Source organism: Gekko japonicus, unplaced genomic scaffold (assembly GCF_001447785.1).
Source record: "Gekko japonicus isolate JY-2015 unplaced genomic scaffold, Gekko_japonicus_V1.1 scaffold452, whole genome shotgun sequence".
In the NCBI taxonomy this organism is placed as follows: Eukaryota; Metazoa; Chordata; class Lepidosauria; order Squamata; family Gekkonidae; genus Gekko; species Gekko japonicus.
The window spans coordinates 1,007,656-1,026,591 of NW_015167545.1; the positions used below are offsets into that span (position 1 = coordinate 1,007,656).

At 47.9% G+C, this 18,936-nt stretch overlaps 1 protein-coding gene across 1 annotated transcript in view; it reads right to left on the reverse strand.

The window, feature by feature from the left end:
* Positions 1–18,936, reverse strand: part of LOC107112487 (peripheral-type benzodiazepine receptor-associated protein 1-like) — an 86,434-nt gene that overhangs the window by 19,529 nt on the left and 47,969 nt on the right. The window contains 3 exon segments of the mRNA XM_015413631.1: positions 1,164–2,316; positions 12,474–12,785; positions 16,005–16,544. Of these exon segments, the coding sequence (XP_015269117.1) occupies positions 1,164–2,316; positions 12,474–12,785; positions 16,005–16,544 (2,005 nt within the window).

Below are 18,936 nucleotides of genomic sequence, written 5' to 3' on the forward strand. Positions count from 1 at the left end.
GGTTTTAATAATTTTTGGACTATACACCACCTTAAATGCAGGAGAAGGCAAATTTGAAATTGGTAAATAAAACCATTCGTCAGGATTTTTCTAAGAAAATTCTAGTCAAAGATTAGGTATGTGCGTGTTGTCAAGTTGTAACCAATTTACGGCGAACCCAGCAAGGGACTTTCACAGCAAGTGAGAGGTGGTTTGCCATCACCTGCCTCTGCAGAGCCTTCCTTGGTGGTCTCCCATCCAAGTACAGACCCTGCTTAGCTTCTGAGATCTGACAAGATCGAGCTGTACCATGCCACATTCCTTCCAGTCAAAGATTAGATTGAGAAAATGTAGCAGATTGTTGTTTTTTTTAACTAAATTGACAAAGTGAACATTTTAAAAATGGGAGACATCTTAGACCAGAGTCTCTCTTTCTGAGCCTGTGAGAACTCTTGCAATTCTGACACAAAATGGCTGCTGCAGGAGGTGGAGGCCACTTCAAAATGGCTGCCCCCGCTAACCTTCAACCACACAGTGAAGATCCTTCTGCTGTGAAGGCAGCTGCTGCCAAAGCATCGTTTAAAAAAATGTGTACAGCCAATCAAAAGCCTGGCTGGGCAAAAGCCCCACCTGGCCCCACCCACTTTCTAAAAGCATTTGGTAGGCACTGGGGGTGTCTGCGGGTGGCAAATGGGGGATCCCTGCCTTAAATCAGTATTTGGTAATATTTGGAAGCCATTTGTAAACTCTTGGAAATCAACACTTGATGTGCAAAATGGTGCTCATAATTGTTTTTCTTTATTTTAAAGTCGTAGGATGTAATTTGTCGAATTTTGTATATATTTGACTGCATTCGGTGTAAAAATGATTTAAAAACATATAAATATCAAAAAAGAAGGATTTTTTTCTGAAGGTTAATCAGAGACGAGGAATACTGCGTTGGAACTTTCAGCCAGCAGCGTCTGATTCAGAGATACCTCTGGAGCGAAGCACAAGAAAAGCCACACAGAAAGCATCACAGGTGCACCACAAAGCCCTGAGGAGAAAAATGGACACCTTCTACTTTTGTTAAGCACTGAACACACTAAGCCAAACGCAGGCAAGCCAGGGGCAAGGGGAGGAAGCACAGTCAGAACCGTGGCCAGCTGTGATGACAACACCAGCGGATGAAGGAAGCATCTCACGGACCCGTGTTTGCGCCGACACATATGACCCCCCCTTCCAGTGGCGCTCAGGCATGGCTCTCCAGAGAGAGGGGTTTCGCTCCAGGCTCCGGCTCCGTTCCTCTGAGCCAAACAAGGCCCTCTTCCCCCAGTAGCGAGGCCCAGGGGAGCGGCTTGGGGACCCGATCCACTCCATGCTCTCATCCTCCCAGCTGTTGCTTCTCTTCAGCTCTCTGGGGCCGCTGGACCGGATAGACTCCGACTGACTGGAGCAGTCGCTCCAGCCGTCCTCACAGTCTGTGGGAGACCCGTCAGCTCGCCCGTCTGAACTCAGCTGGCTCACCGGGGTGGATGTCATGGTCAGATCTTGGTCATCTTCAGAGTCGTATTCAATGTCAATTTCCAAACTTTCCGGGCTGACACAAAGGGGTAGGCCTCGGAGGCCGCCTTCCCCTACCTCATGGGCCACCGTCCTCCTTGGAGATGCTTGGTAGGTCCTTGGCCTTGCCCAACTGTATAGATCCGACGACTCCTCCAGACCCAGGCTGGTTATCACATCCAAATTCTCCTTCAGGCTCTGGGTACGGTACAGGCCACCTCCCCCAGTTTGGTGGGAACTGCCCAACAAGGAGCACCTATGCTCTTGGACATCTCCCTTTCTCGTCCGGTTTGCTGGGGCTTGGCTGTGGGTCTTTTCTTTATATCGACTAGGTTTCTTCCACTGGGAGGTTCTTCCTATTCCAGTAGACCTCAGTCTCTTCTCTTGACTCTCCCAATTCCACCTGCTGGATATTTCAGGGCAAAATGGTGCTTCGTTAACATTATCTTCATTAACGTGATCTTCTCCTCTGAGCTTCTGAGGCAGGTCTCTTTCCACCAAGATCTGGTCCGGCAGAGACTGATTTCTTTTTGGCAAACACCCCTGTTGGGAGCTCATGGGAGGAAGAGGCTTCATCCTTCTGGTATCGTACGGTGGCGGCCTCTCCGGGAGGCAATCCGCGGCCTGTGGAGAGGACGAGAGGTTCTTCCTCGGCACATGCTCCCAGTCTTCCTCCTCCTCTTCTTCGGTCACTTCTGGGATGCTGAAAAGGGCTTTGCTGCATTTCTTTTGCAACGGCATCTCCAGAATCCGTTCCAGGATCTCCTCGTCGCTATCAGTGTCGCCCGGGTCCAGCTGCGTTCCAGCCCCAGAGACCAGGCACGCAAGGAAGAAGCAAAGAGAGAAAGAGGAAAGAGACGTTAAACATGCGGGGGGGGGGAGTAGGCACCTCCCATCTCTCCTCTGAATCACACACTAGGATCCATTGCTGAGATTGTAACTATGGAGCTGGAAGAAGAAAGCAATCCGGAAGGAAGAGTGTGGAGGGAAAGGAGATGGACATGGAGGGTACGAGAATAGCCCGGAACACCAGCTTACACCCAGGAAGCTTGCCCAGCGTCAGGCTGAACAAGGAACGATTGCATGAACATATGAAGTTGCCTCATGCTGCCAGTCTGACCCTTGGTCCACTTAGCCTTGCCACCTGTTCTGACCCACCACGGTTCAAAGGGATCCCCTGCAGAGAAAGATCCTTCCCAACAGTACATCAGCCACCAATCAAGACCCTTTTCCTCTGGATCCTACAGTGTGTGTAGCGGGTTACACGGGTTGGGGATAATGCAGGAGTCACATATAACAGAACACCCAAGTTTATTCAGTTTGTAAGCATGACCCGTAATGCCTTCCCGGCTCTAGCCTTTTCTACACAGGCAATAGAGCGGCACTGTACAAAATGATCCATAAAGTTACTTAGAAAAATTATTAGGGACCACGGTCTCTGTACTACTGCATACAGCTTGCTGAAACTAGGATCCTACTATGGAATTTTGCATCGTTTTTTAAAAACTCTTTATTGAAGATTAAGATAAAATACAATGCAGTACTTCGTGAAGCATGAAATCAGGATTCCTCGAAAAACTAAAGACCTCATTTCCACCCTTTTGGGAGCAGCAAAACATGTTCTTGCTTCAAATTGGAAATTTCAAAATATCCCCTCAATGCATCAGTGGTACCAAAAGGTATGGGAATATTTTTTACTGGACAAGACCTCAGACTGGATTGCACAACAAGATAAACAGGTTACCTCTACTAGTATTATGGCCAATGGTCATAATGGCTAGATGCTTTTGCTGACCCAGAAAGAAGCTTACAGAAAGCACCTTTAATTGGTTCACACACCTTATATCTTTACCATTAAGTAGTTGAAGGATCTTTAAAACTGGCTTGAACTCCATTTCTTTTTCTTTTAAATTATTTGGTTGATGAACTCAAAATTAGAAGATAACTTATAATGACAATCCTTGATTCACCACAAACTTAATGATCATTGTGTAATTTTGCATCGTTTATTTTGTCATGTTAACAATGTTAACAATGTTAACACACATGCTTTGCTTCAGTTCTGTTTTTAGACTTCTGGTTGGTTCTACAATCCTAATCTTATTGCATTGCTTATTGAATGTCCCATCCGTTGATCGTCTTGCCTCCCTCTGTGTAATCTGCCTTGAGTCCGAGTGAGAAAGGTGAAACATAAGTAACATAAATAAAATAAAAATAAATCGTCTGATAGCTGACACAGTTACTAGAACTGGCTTGTGCGATCTTCATAATGGTCACAATGCTAGGTCTTTCAGTATGGCAGATTTAAAGACTAAACTAGACACCATTCACTGTTTGTATTGAGGAATAACATCCTATCCTGCCTGTCAAAAATCGTGCGCTACAGTCTCTGCTGGGCTCGCTGTCTAGTTGGGATACGTCCTACCTCTTCTCCCTCCAAACCCCAACTGCTGGAGATGTCAGGGACTGAACCTGGGACCTTCTGCATGCAAAGCAAGGGCTCTGCCACTGAGCCATGGGCCTGTTTGGTGTAGTGGTTAAGTGTGCGGACTCTAATCTGGGAGAACTGGGTTTGATTCCCCACTCCTCCACTTGCACCTGCTGGATGACCTTGGGCAAGCCATAGTTCTGGCACAGCTGTTCTTGAAAAAGAGCAGTTTCTGTCAGAGCTCTCTCAGCCCCACCTACCTCACAGGGCGTCTGTTGTGGGAAGGGGAAGGGGAAGGAGTTTGTAAGTCACTCTGATCTCCTTTGGGTAGTGAAGGGCGGGGTATAAATCCAATCTCTTCTCTTCTATGATGCAGCTGTCTTGTGCCTAGTTAGAGCCTTGATCCATCCAGGTGAGGAATTCCTATTCTGAACTTTGATCCACCCAGCTCAGGGGTCTCTGTTTTGTACCTTGATCTAACCAGCTAAGGGACTCCCATTCCGAGACACTCCGCCAGAGAAGGGTGCCCCCCCCCCCCAGTGCTTGCTACACTTGAGATCCTTTAACTAGAGTGTGAACCTGTGGGCCGTTGGCAAAGCAGGAGATCTGTCACTGAGCTGGGGTATTTTGCCATAAGAAGCTGCCTTGTAAGGCCCATCGGTTCGTCTGCCACACTGTTTTGAGCAGCAGGGGCTTTTTTTTGGAGTCAAGTCAGAAGGCCTTCCTCTGCGGGCTGAGACTCATTTAACTGGAAAGGCATTTTAGGTTGGGAATATCTGCAGGGAAAGCGGCTGGTCACTTTTATCCCACCCTTCCCCCCAAGACGTTCAAGGTGGTATATGCAGCCCCCCCCCCCATTTTATCATCTCAACAACCCTTCCCGGTAGGGTAATGCTGATAGAGAGCGCCTGGCCCAAGACCACTCTGGGAATATTTTGGAGGGTAACCAGAGGTTGGAACGGCTGTATGATTAGCATAGCTCTGCCAACCCAGGCAGCCCGTCAGCTCCTCCTAGTTACAAAAGTGCTTCCAGCTTGGGTTGCTGAACTCCACGTGGGGCTTGGGAGTTCTCCTGGAATTATAACTGGTGTCTTGGAGGAAACGGCAGCTTTCGAGAGCTGACTCTGTGGCACGACATCTCTACTGAGCTCCCTCCTCTTTGCAAACTCTGTCCTTCGCAGGGTGGAGCGCAGGTGACAGTGGGGAAACAGTGCTGGAGGGAAGGATTCAGTCACCTCTTGTTGCTGTGGCCCTATTATTATTATTATTATTATTATTATTATTATTATTATTATTATTATTATTATTACCCTCCCACCCGCATGGCCACTTTTTATTACTTAAATGCCCATTTTATTTTATTTTTTTAGCCACCCCAATAACCTATTGGTTTGAGGGCAGGACAAAAGTGCTGAAAATCAATGTATTTAAGCAATGATGGACTTAGAAAGCCCATGCCGTGTCCTGTCAGGCCCTGTGATGTCAGAATCTATGCGTAAAGTTGGCTGCAGAGAGTACAGATCAGGTGAATCCCATCCTCACATTTTGTGCCAAAAATAACCCCAATTTCCACACGAACCTTTGTATCGTAACCACACATTAAGTCCCTTTTATGTAAGGTGAGAGTCCATTAGGCAAATCCAAAGCATTTCTTTGGCCTTTTCAAGCAGTCAGAAAACCACTTAAAGGTTACTTATGCAACACATAATTTATGTAAATCTGCATATTTTGCATGTATATTCACCCTCTGCAGGCTTTTTGTTGTTCAGTCGCACAGTCGAGTCCGACTCTTTGCGACCCCATGGACCAGATCATGCCAGGCCTTCCGGTCTTCCGCCGTCCTCTGAAGTTTGCTCAATTTCATGTTCGTTGCATCTGTGACACTGTCTAACCACCTTTGCCGTCCCTGTCTTCTTTGACCTTCAATCTTTCCCAGCATGAGGGTCTTCTCCAGTGAGTGCTCCCTTCTCCTTTGGTGGCCAAAGTATCTGAGCTTCAGTTTCATTATCTGGCCTTCCAGGGAACAGTCGGGGTTGATTTCTTTTAGGATTGACTGATTTGATCTTCTTGCAGTCCAAGGGACTCTCAAGAGTCTTCTCCAGCTTAACCCCACCCCACCCCAATTTACCATTTTAGGGTTTTTAAAATTTTTGTTTGGCAAACAGCTGCTCTCTGTGTGTGTGTGTGGGGGGGGAAGTGTAGGAGGATGATTCAGTTAGGGCAAAGAAGCTCCTCCCTCTAAATGCCTGACCCTGGAACGCATCTGCCTACTTTCACACCTCCTCCACGAGGACTGGAGCCTTGTTCTGAGATGCTCATGGTTTTGCAGCAAGTCACCAGAGTCTTCTAGGTCCCTGCAAACATGTTGTATTCTGTGGCCCTGTGGCAAAGGATCAGCCCTGTTTAACCCCCCCTGCCATACCCTTGGCCCCATATTCTGCTGAAAAGCCAGGCTGAATTAATTAGTGTTTGTCTGCTGCACGGTGGATGGCTACCTAGAAAGGGCACTTTGTATTTAACTGCAGTGCAAATTGTTGGGGGAAGAACATCTGAACGTCTTCCAGGAAGTGAGCATGTGATGAAGTTGAAGCACTGGTGACACTGTCCACAGTTACTGGAAAGACACCTGCCATGCTTGCAGTGTGCACCTCTTCTGCAGAAATTCCATTTTTGGAAGGACACTCGCCATGAGATCAATCCAGGGCTTCCTTTGAACAAGCGCTTAAGCCCCAAACCTGTTCTCAACAGCTGGACACAGCTCTGGAGTGAATGATGTCATCTAAACGGAAGCATACCTCTGCAGGCCCCTGCATGTGGACAGGCTTTCGTCTGCAGGCTGCAGCATCCACAACCACTTTGGATGTGTTTGGAACAGGGAGAAGCGATTCTAGGCCCCAGTTTCAAACCCTGACACCTCTCCTACGTGGAAAGTAAGACTTGCCTCCCTCTTGGTCCACTGAAAGCCCACATTCCCTGTTTCTTGTTGCAGGGAGGACAGTCACACTTAACGCACAAGAACACCCAAGGATCCCAGCACTGCATGAATTTGGGGGGCGGCCATGTTGACAATATTGTGTACAATTCCAGCCTCTCCCTCTTGAAGAGGATATTGAAGTTGAAAAAGGCATAGAAAAGGACACCTAAAACGATGCATATTCTGCAAGAGGGAAAGACTATAGATCTTGGGAGATTATTTTAGGTTGGGAATGGGAAGACAATGGGGAGTGGAGAGAGTCCTGGAGGGTGTTTATGACATTATGAATGAGATCTTGGGAGAGAACGGACAGAGAGTGATTCCCCTCCCTATGGTACAATGCAAGAATTCAGGATCACCCAAACGCAGCCAATCTGTCATAGGTTCGGGATGCAGAGAAAAAAAGGCGGCAGTTTTGACACAACCCGTAACTTTGCTTGCATACTTCATTTTAAGAGGCGATTTAGCAGTGGTCATTAGTTGATCTTAAAACTCGTGGGTGACAATGCATGGACAACAAAGAATCCAATATGTTTTAGGTGGACTGGTCTACTGTAAGAGCCAAATGGAGTCTCCATGTTCAGAGGCAATCTTTCTTTGAGCCCCAATCTGCGAAGGACAAGCAGCCGTGGAGGACAGCTGCCCTCACGCCTTCTTTGTGGGTTTCTCAGAGGCATCGGCCGGGCCGCTGTTGGAAACAGGGTGCTGGACTAGATGGAGCTGATCTGGCAAAGCAATTCTTAATAAACACTTATCTGGCTATGGCTCAGTGGTGCTGATGCGAGATACAAACAGCAAATGCCACATTCCCCCCCTCCTTTGGTAATAATCAACCAGGAGTCTGGCATCTTCCGGTTTCACAATCATTTCCCCCTGGCCTGGAGGAGGCTCAGATTTAAATCTGTATAAACCCTATAAAACCAGATGATGGCTGCCCTTTGACACAGGCAAACCAACCTCATGACTGACAGACACAGATCATTTCAATTCCTTGAGCAGAAGCTGGAGAGGCAGGGGCTTGTGAAGAGGCCACCTCAGGGAGTGACCACGTGGGAGAACTGCAGCTGGGCCTCCAAAAGTATTTCGAACCTATAAAAAGCAGCTGTGCAAGCTGGGGTGGGGGTGGGGGGGTGGTTCAATAAGGCTGCGGGGCTAGAGGATGGTGGGTTAACTCAGGGGTCCCTGACCTAGTCAAGGAAGCGGGCACCTTTGGAAGTCTGACGCCGCTTGGGAGGCCCAGCTGCAAAATGGCTGCCGTAAAATAGCTATCGCAGGATGCAGCTGCCGCCACTTACTTCAGTCACACGGTGAAGATCCTTGTGCTGTGGCAGCAGCTGCTGTGAAAGCAATGTTCTGCAGAGCCAATCAAAAGCCCTGCTGGACAAAAGCCCCTCCTGGCCAGAGTTCCCTCTAAGCTGAGTGAGTGTGAGTTAGCTCACAGTTTCGTAGCCTCTGGCTCACACACCTTTGTCTCAGCTCAGGAAGGAGGGCTCCGGAGCAAGCTGATTTATGCAGCAGCCAAATCGCTCGCTCACAACTTCAATGCCAGCAGCTCACAAAGTAGAATTTTTGCTCGCAAGACTCCGCTGCTTAGAGGGAGCATTGCCCCTGCCCCCCCTTTCTAAAAACACTTGGTGGGCTCCAGGAAAGGTGTCGGGGGGCACTACAGCCCCCATGGCCACCATGCTGAGGACCCCTAGGCTAGCCCTTCCATAGGTACCCTGTGCCATTTTCACAGTATGCATGTGAGAAGACTCCCTCGCGCGCAGGGATTACTGTTGGCCTTCGTAGGGAAACGAGAGAGGTCCCATGCAGGAGTCTGTCTTAGTTTCCACTGGGGCTAGAAAAAGCTTGGGGAGGGGGGGATTTCTACTAAAGAATCCCCCTCCCCTAGACGCCCAGGCCCAGCCCAGATCCAAATCAAGACACACACGCAGTGGGGGCTTTTAAAAGTTTTTTAAAAATACACTGGATGAAGCCGCTTTCCACTGAGTCAGACCCTTGGTCCATCCACCCCTGCACTATCTCCTCTGACCGGCTGAAGCACTCCGGCAGAGCGGAATCTTCCGGAACCTCCGCTACCTGAGATTGCTTTTGAACAGGAGATACAGAGGGCTGAACCAGGGCCCCTCCCCACGCAAAGCAGGTACTCTGCCACTCAGACATCGCCCTTTGGGACATCCTGGGTCTTCCTTTTTTATTATTTTTATTTTATTTACTGCATTTATGCCCCGCCTTTCTCCCCAGTGGGGATCCAAAGCAGCTCAAATCATTTGCTTCTCTATTTTATCCTCATACCAACAACCTTGCGAAGTAGGCTTGGCTGAGGGTGCATGACTGGTCCAATGTCACCCAGCAAACTGCCTTGGTGGCGTGGGGATTCGAACCTAGGTCTCCTGAATCCTAGGCTGATGCTCTGACGACTGCACCACACTATCACCGGCCCACATGCTGTGACTGGCTGCTATAACAAGCAGTTTTGCCATCAGTACTACAACTAGGGTAGCAATGACAATAGGTACCTTCTCTCCATTTTCTCTGCTGTAGTGTTCCACTGGATCCCATTTTGACTCCCCTTGCCTGCTTGCCTGCCGGTTCTCTTCTTCCTCCTCCTCTTCCTCCTCCTCCTCTTCCTCCATAATGTCAGAGAGGTCGGATCCTCGGCTGTGGTCAGTAAGGAGATTTAGCGGACGATTTCCCGGCTCCAGTCTTTTTTCTCCCTGGTGGAGAAATTAAAAAGCATATTCCCTGTTAATGACAAGGGTAAGCAAGATACCATTTGCCTGAAAGCCAAAACAAATATAAGAAATGTGTTCCAGTTTTGAGTTTTAAAGAACAAAAGTGAAAGGTCCTCCCATAAAACAGGAAAGTTTAGACTTCTTTGCAACTCTTTCGAGTATGTCACTGTAGTAGGTAGCAGCACAGTTTAAATGAGATGCTATCTGAATGCAAAATCATAGAATCGTAGAACCACAGAGTTGGAAGGGGCCATACAGGATCAGCTGAGATCATCCCTGACAAGGGTTTCTCCAGCCGCTGCTTAAAGACTGCCAGGGAGGGGGAGCTCACCACCTCCCTGGGCAGCTGATTCCACTGTTGTACAACTCTCTCTGTAAAAAGGTTTCCCCTAAGATCCAGCCGGTACCTTCCCGGCCTTAATTTAAACCCATTATTGCAGTTTAAATTAAGGGCGGGAAGGTACCGCCTAGATATCAGGAAAAACTTTTTAACAGTAAGAGTTGTTCAACAGTGAGTTGTTTGGATGCGGCCGGTTTAAAATTTAAAAGTCACACATGGGATGGGATTTGTGGGAGGCATCAGATCTATGTGGTATAGCATTGTTTATTCTTTACCAACCATCGTTTCTGTTGGATTGGAAGATTTTGGACATCTTTTCCCGAACCGCCAAAAAAAAGTTATGAAAACAAATAGCCTTGCTGATGCTGCCCTCTGTGGTCGCATTGCAGCTTCTGGTGAAAGCGGAGGAAGCAGAACTGGGCAGTTGCTGACGCTTCTGCCCTTCCACTGGCAAAGTCTCAACGGGAACACAACAAAGCATTTATTAATGTATTTTCTTCATATAGTGTTAATAGATTCTTTTGAACTATGGTGCTGGAGAAGACTCTTGAGAGTCCCTTGGACTACAAGAAGATCAAATCAGTCAATCCTAAAAGAAATCAACCCTGACTGTTCCCTGGAAGGCCAGACAATGAAACTGAAGCTCAAATACTTTGGCCACCAAATGAGAAGGGAGCACTCACTGGAGAAGACCCTGATGCTGGGAAAGACTGAAGGTCAAAGAAGACGGGGACGGCAAAGGATGAGATGGTTAGACAGTGTCATAGATGCAATGAACATGAAACTGAGCAAACTTCAGAGGACGGCGGAAGACCAGAAGGCCTGGCGTGACCTGGTCCATGGGGCTGCGAAGAGTCGGACTCGACTGTGCGACTGAACAACAACAACAACCTCCATTTTACCTTCACAACAACCCTGTGAAGTAAGTTAGGCTGAGAGCAAAAAAAACAACTTAGCCACCATGAAATCTCAAGATATCTCCCAAAAAGTAGCGGCTGTACCTCACGGGAGAAGCTGCCTTATCAGACCCCTGGTCCATCAAGCTCTGTCTTGACTACTCAGACGGGCAGCAGCTCTCCAGGGTCTCAGGCTAGATCACCTCCTACCTGAGCTTTTTCACTGGAGATGCTGGGGATTGAGCCTGGGACCTTCTGCATGCCAAGCAGGTGCTCTCCCACTGAGTCACAACCCACAAGGCTCCCACTCTCTTGTCTTTCCACAAGCTATGCAAAACTGAATTGTTCAAGAGGGTTTTTCTATGCAGGGAACAGAGTCGCATTGCACAAAATGTCTCACAGACAGTGTTCCCTCTAAGCTCAGTTAGTGTGAGCTACCTCACAGTTTTTTTAGCCTCAGGTTCACACATTTTTGTCTTAGGTCAGGAAGGATGGCTGCGGAGCAAACAAATTGATGCAGTAGCCAAATGACTCGCTTACAACTGTAATGCCAGTAGCTCGCAAAATAGAATTTTTGCTCACAAGACTCTGCAGCTTAGAGGGAGCATTGCTCACAGAGTGTCTTGGATAAATTATTGGGGACTGTGGTCTAGACTACTGTGTTTAGCTTGCTGCAACGAGGTTTCTGCTATGTAATTTATGCATCATTTAATGCCATGTTAAGACTGATGTTTGCCTCAGTTCTGTTTTTAGACTCCTGGTTGGTTCAACAACCTTAATGAAGAAGAGGAGATTGGATTTCTACCCTGCCCTTCACCACCCAAGGGAGTCTCAGAGCGGCTCACAAACTCCTTTCCCTTCCCCTCCCCACAACAGACACCCTATGAGGTAAAAGAAGAAGAAGAAGAAGAGATTGGATTTATACCCTGCCCTTCACTACCCAAGAGAGTCTCAGAGTGGCTTACACACTCCTTTCCCTTCACCCCTCCCCACAACAGACACCCTGTGAGGTAGGTGGGGCTGAGAGAGCTCTGACAAAAACTGCTCTTTTTCAAGAACAGCTGTGCCAGAATTATGGCTTGCCCAAGGTCATCCAGCCAGGTACAAGTGGAGGAGTGGGGAATCAAACCCGGGAATCAAACCCGGTTAACCACTACACCAAACTGGCTCTCCTATTAATTCCTATTGCATTGTTCACAGAATGTCCCGTCCTGTCCATGGTACTGACTCACTGTGCTATAACCTGCCTGGAGTCCACGCGAGAAAGGCAGAGGAAGGAAGGAAGGAAGGAAGGAAGGAAGGGTGAGTGGGTGGGTGTGGGGTGCTAACCACAATATAAGTGAATGTGTAAAGTGACTCAAATACTCTTTGACCTTACAGGGTCCTTGTAAGGATTATGAGCTAAGACATGTGTAGCATTTGGAACACATGAAAATGCTACAGTGCCGTTAAAAATGCTAAGGAGTCTCATTCACACAGTCATTGGAGAGCCACCAAACGAGGTTCAAGCGTGTGTGAACCCGACCCATAAACAGATCACCCAAATCAATAACGCAACACAGACCTCTCTTCTGACCCGAGGCACGGTCAGTGTGGGGTCGTCCCTGGAGATTTCTTTCAACAGCTTCCTCCCCAAAGTCCCGGAGGAGAGTTCCGAGCCTTGCTTGTCACTTTGGCCCACGTCTCCGGAGCGATCCTCTCTCTGCGTGGCGTGTTCGCCGGGGCCCGGCACCTTGGAGCTCAGGCAGCTCGGAGGGTCTTCAGGCCCACTTTCAAGTGACGTCTCTTTTGACCCTTGTTCTACAGAGCAGGCTTTGCAGGCCTCCAGGTTGCCGGCGCCACTGCCTGGCCTCTCTGGCTTCAGTTCTCCGGCTACAAGGAGGTGCTCCTGGGAAGGGAACCATTGCAACCGTGAGATAAACCCCACACTACTGATGGTATGGTAACAGAACTGATTGCAGGCTGAAGCTAGCTGGAGTTTATGAACCATCTTGCCTTTGAATAGGGTTGCCGGCTACAGGTTGGGAGATACCTAGAGGTTTTGGGTAGAGATGTAAAATTTCCGGAAATTTTGAAGCTTGGAAAAAACCCCGGGTTTTTTATGTATTTTTCGGGGGGAAACGGAAATTTTTGGAAAAATTGAAAAAAATGCTACATTAGCATTTCTTTTGTCTTTTCTAGATTGAAAGTCATTCTGTTACTTTAGGAACATAAAATATGACTATGGACATTTTTACTTGGCATGAAATGATCACAACTAGCATATTAAAAATATAGTGTATCCAAACAATTATTACAAACAGAGTACCCACCCACATGCAAAAACAAAACTGAAACGTTTTTATTTTCTTCTGACAATCGCACCTCCTAAAGGAAGAAATGCATCTTCTTCTTGCATTGGAGGGTTCAGTTTGTAACCTAGGATTTGCTTGTCCCTCAGTGCACAGAAATTAGATCAATCTGATACCATATATATATATTTTAGAAATGATTTGGAAAATATTTGAACACCTTGTCTTAAAATATTTTATTCATCATGTTAAAATAAAATGTTCCATAATCAATTTCTTTTCTTTTCTTTTCTTTTTTCAATTTTTCCAATTTTTCGGGAAAAAACAAAAAGGCTTCAGGAAAAAAACGGGAAAAAAACCGGGTTTCCCCCCGAATTTTTCCGGGTTTCTTCCGGGCCTTCACATCTCTAGTTTTGGGGGTGCAGCCTGAGGAGTGTGGGGTTTGCGGAGGGGTGGGACTTCAATAGGGTATAACGCCACAGAGTCCACCTTCCAACGTGGCCATTTTCTCCAGGTGAACTGAACCCTGTCACCGGGAGATCAGTTGTAATAGCAGGAGATCGCCAGCCGCCACCTTGGGGGTCGACGACCTGACTTCTGAAGGCTTTGTGAGGATCCTAAAAGAAGTCTGGAGAACTAATAGCAACCAGTGTTCCCTTTAAGCTGAGTCAGTGCGAGCCAGCTCACAGTTTTTTGGCCTCCAGCTCACACATTTTAGTCTTAGCTCAGGAAGGGATGGCTCCAGAGCAAACTAATTGACGCAGTAGCCAAATCACTCGCTCACCACTTTCATGCCAGTCGCTCACAAAGTAGAATTTTTGCTCACAAGACTCCACAGCTTAGAGGGAACATTGATAGCAACGACAACAGATCCGAGTCCAGGAGGACCTTAACCAGCAAGATTTCCGGGTCATCCGCTCCCTTCATTAGAGCTTGGCCTCTCATAGGCTCCTGCCCTGGAAAACCTGGCTGGTCTCTAAGATGCTGCTGGACTCCAATCTGGGTTTCCTACTGCAGGTCGACGGCCACCCTCTGAAACGAGTAACGTTAATAATAAATAATATCCAATAAACACCAACAAAAACACTGGGATGGAGCAAACCGGCTTTCCCACTCGATCTCGCCTAACCTGCCTGCATCCTGCAGCTCTTTGCTTCTCACACGGCTGCGGTCCACGCTGGTCCCGTGACGCCCAGCAATACCTTTTTTGGGGTGGCCGATGGGGACCCCGTCCTCCCTTTCCCACCCACAGAAAAGCTGGCCTCATCTGCCCTGCTGGCACGGAGATGGGGAAAGGGGCTGGGAAAGACCTGTGCCTCAGGCCTTGGAGAGCAAACGCCGCTCCGAGGAGGCAGCATTGGGCTAGGCGGCCCCGCGGCCTGACTCGGCAAAGGACAGCGTCACATGCTCACGTTTATACTTCGGCAGCACATGTACTAAAATTGGAACTATACCGTGTGGAGGGGCTGCGGTGGCTCACTGGAGAAGCGCCTGCTTTGCGTGCAAAGAGCACCAGGCTCAGTCTTTCGCATCTCCGGCTGAGAGAGCTCTGGTAGCAGGACCGGCCCTCCCCTGCCTGAGACCCTGGAGCATCCCTGGGAGGTGGACCAGCAGACTTACTCTGCATAGCGTTCCTTCGTATGTTCCCACAGACTCGAGTTCAGCACCTCTTCTAGTTGCTATACCACACTGCCGCTTTCTTTTTTAAAAAATATTTATTTATATATTTTTGTTATACATAACATGTAAATGCATTATCGGCCTCTGCCACACGGCAGAAAAAAATACGGGCAAAGTGCGGCTATTCAGAGCCGCACCAAAAGAAACACGCAGCGGCGGGATCACATAGATCCCCTGAGCCGCCGCGCCGTTGCTCCCCGGCACGATCAGATGCCGGGGAGGAAGCCACCGAGCGAAGACCGAGACAGCTGACTGCGCATGAGTGCGCATGCGCAGTTCGGCCAGGAGCCTCGGATGCGCTGGCAGAAGGACGCGCCAGCGATCCCACGGCTGCGCTCGATGCGGCCTTTCTGGTAAGGCCACCTCTGTAGGTGGTTTATTTTAAGTACGGATTTTCAGCCTGAAGGGCCGGATCGGGGACAGGTGCGCAACGCTTCCCAGATGTTGCGGTGGGATCGCGCCCGTTTGCTGTGGCCCCGATCTGTCCCTCTTCCGGCCCTAAACCTCCCGTGTGACTGGGGCTATCAATCAATAAACACTTTACATTGAGTCTGTTATTAATTAGTATTGTTTATCCAGTTATATAATCTCGACCATTTTTTCAAAAAGAAGTTTTCCCCTTTCCCTTGAATTAACAAGCTTAACTTATCCATTTCTGCTAAATTTAACAATTTTGAACTTATCTCTTCCCTACTGGGCGTTTTTCCTGCTTTCCAATATTTGGCCAGTAGTATTCTCGCCGACGTTATTATAAGTGTTGCTAATTTAGTATCAACACAACTGAGGCTTTCCAGTATCATATTCAACAAGTATATTTCTGGATCTAGTGCTAAATAAATATCCATAATTTCCCAAATTATTCTTTGTATTTTCTCCCAATATTTTTGAATTTTTTCACACTGCCACCACATATGATAAAATGAACCTATATTAGTCTTACATTTCCAGCATTTGTTAGATGTATTTGCATAGCACTTTGCTATTTTTTCCGGCGGCCAGTACCATCTGTAAAACATTTTAGTGATATTTTCTTTCCAGCTTTTGCCATGACTACATCTCCTCCTTTACGACCCTTCCCCTCTTCTTTGGCTTCACCCAAACAGCAGTCCCGATTCCCACGCAGCCATCGTGCCTACCTGGTTGTCTTCTCCAGGTTCCTTCCTGGGCTTAGCTGGATATTCTGCTGCTACGCTTTTTACAGATGGCACAAGGGACTCCCCTTCTTCTCCTGGCGTGGTTCCCGATTCTCTCGTTGGTGCCTGCGGAATGTGAGTCGAAGGCAGCCTGGTGGGAACGGAACGCCTGCTTGGGGACGTCTCCGCGACTGGAGAATTCACGGAATCCTCACTGTCGGCTTTAGGCTGGGAGGTGAATTTGGCAACAGGATTATCAGCACTGGAAGAAGGGTCTGCACGGTGTTCCTGGGAGGTCTGCGGGGTGAGAGGAGCCTCGTTCTCCCCACGTGGAAGCTGAGAGGTGAGACAGGTGGCCATGGATGGAGAGGACCGGCCAACATCTCCTAACAAGGCCGACGGGATCTGAGCGGGTACCGAATCTGCTGACTCTCCGTAAAGTGACACGGTCCTTACAGACACCTCCCGGCACACCTGGAGGATCTGCAGCTGAGAAACGTCTACCAAGACACTGCCAGCTGTTGGGGAGGTAACTTCCATCACCTGCAGCAAGGAGCCAGAGACGGAACATAAAATCACCCCTGAAAGAAATTCATGACCAAGGTGTTCATTCACTTGGCTTTAACCTTAGAAATCAAGGGTTCGGAAATTCTCTCTCCAAAGGGACCTGCTGTACTCTGTCCCTTTAGGGAGGCCTACGGTGAACCCTGACTGTTCCCTGGAAGGCCAGATAATGAAACTGAAGCTCAAATACTTTGGCCACCAAATGAGAAGGGAGAACTCACTGGAGAAGACCCTGATGCTGGGAAAGATTGAAGGTCAAAGAAGACGGGGATGGCAAAGGATGAGATGGTTAGACAGTGTCACAGATGCAACGAACATGAAATTGAGCCAACTTCAGAGGACAGCGGAAGACAGGAAGGCCTGACGGGATCTGGTCCATGGGGTAGAGAAGAGTCGGACTCGACTGTGCGACTGAACAATGGTGAATGCAATAAGTGTAATATTGTGCCAAACTTACACTAAACAAGAAAGAGTATTATAATAACATTTATATATACAAGCAATGCTGTTATACAGAAAGAGAATCACTATAATCAAGGAATCACAACTCGATTTGATTACTACACAGAATTGAGTTACGATACCTTATGGAGTAATTCTCTTTCTCTATAACACCATTGCTTGTAGTGAAAATAATTACTATATGTGGTTATCACCTTTTAGAAAGACTTTATACATTTTATTGCAATACTCTTTATTATTTAGCATCCGTTTGGCACGATATGACACTTATCCAATTGTATCGTGACACTCACCCACCCACCCCGTTATGGACTCGCTGTGGTTCATACAGACACTGGGTGTAGGTGTGTTAAATGATAGCAAGTCACTTCTGACTTATGGCAACTTTATGGAATTAATGACCTCCAAAACGTCCTGTCGTTAACAGCCCTGCTCAGGGTCTTGCAAACTGAGGGCCTTTGTTGCTTCCTTGACTGAGCCAATCCTGAGGAAATCCTACTTTGGTCACATTCTGAGAAGACAAGAGTCACTGGAAAAGGCAATAATGCCAGGAAACGTTGAAGGCAGCAGGAAAAGAGGAAGACCCGACAGGCAGGGCTATTTTTGGCCAGGAACGCACAGGAACAGAGTTCCGGCTGGCTCCTGAGTTGGCCACACCCAGCAGGAACTCATTAGCATAATAGGCCACACCTAACAGCAGAAACTCATTAGGACTGGCTACATTATGGGGTGTGGCCTAACATGCAAAGGAGTTCCTGCTACAAAAAAGCCCAGGGTTTTGACAACAAAGTAAACAGAATAAGAAGCAAAAGGTGGGTGTGGCTGGATGACCACACTTCTGGTAACATGGGGGTGTGTGGCCTAATATGCCAATGAGCTGTGCTATCAGGGGTGTGGCCTAATATGCTAATGAGTTCCTGCTGTTGGGTGTGGCCTGTTATGCTAATGAGTTCCTGCTGGCCTTTTTCTACAAAAAAAGCCCTGCCGACAGGAGATGGATGGACTCAATAAAAGAAGCCCGGGCCCTCAGTTTGCAAGACCTGAGCACGGCTGATAAGACGTTTTGGAGGACATTAATTCATAAAGCTGCCATAAGTTGGAAGCGGCCTGACGGCATTTAACACACACGCGCGCGCAATGCCTTGGGTGCCTGGTAACCTTCGGGTGGGGCGGTTCTCCCCTTGAGAACACTCTGGAGTGATTTTCATGGTCTCTTTGCTGTTGGGTTGACGACAACGCCACTCTTCTATTATGACTGTTATGAGAGCTTTTGCTCTTCAGAGCACCAAGGACATTGCCATGGGTTTCAAGAGAAGCGTGGGCTTGGGCAGAGGGAAAGAAAAATCAAGGTAATGCTTTTACCTTCACTTTGGTATACAAGTGCTGCTATTTTCTGTAAATGAATAATGTAGACAGGCCAATCTTGGACCTGAACTTTTTTTATCTCGGAGCAAGGGCTGAGAACTGAATGGTTCTTTTTTCCCCCCTGCGGTGTGGTTAACAGACACAGCCAAGATAACTGGGCTTCTCTGGCGTTGGGTTGTCATTCCTGGTGGGCTGCGTCCCTCTTGGAAGGGTCACACGTGATAGCCATGGCTTTTTTTGCAGAAAAAGCCCAGCAGGAACTCATTAGCATAATAGGCCACACCCAACAGCAGAAACTCATTAGCATATTAGGCCACGCCCCTGATAGCACATCATATTATTAGGCCACCCCCCATGTTGCCAGAAGTGTGGTCATCCAGCCACACCCAACTTTTGCTTCTTATTTTGTTTACCTTGTTGTCAAAACCCAGGGCTTTTTTTGTAGCAGGAACCCTTTGCATGTTAGGCCAGATACCCCTAATGTAGCCAATCCTAATGAGTTTCTGCTGTTGGGTGTGGCCTGTTATGTTAATGAGTTCCTGCT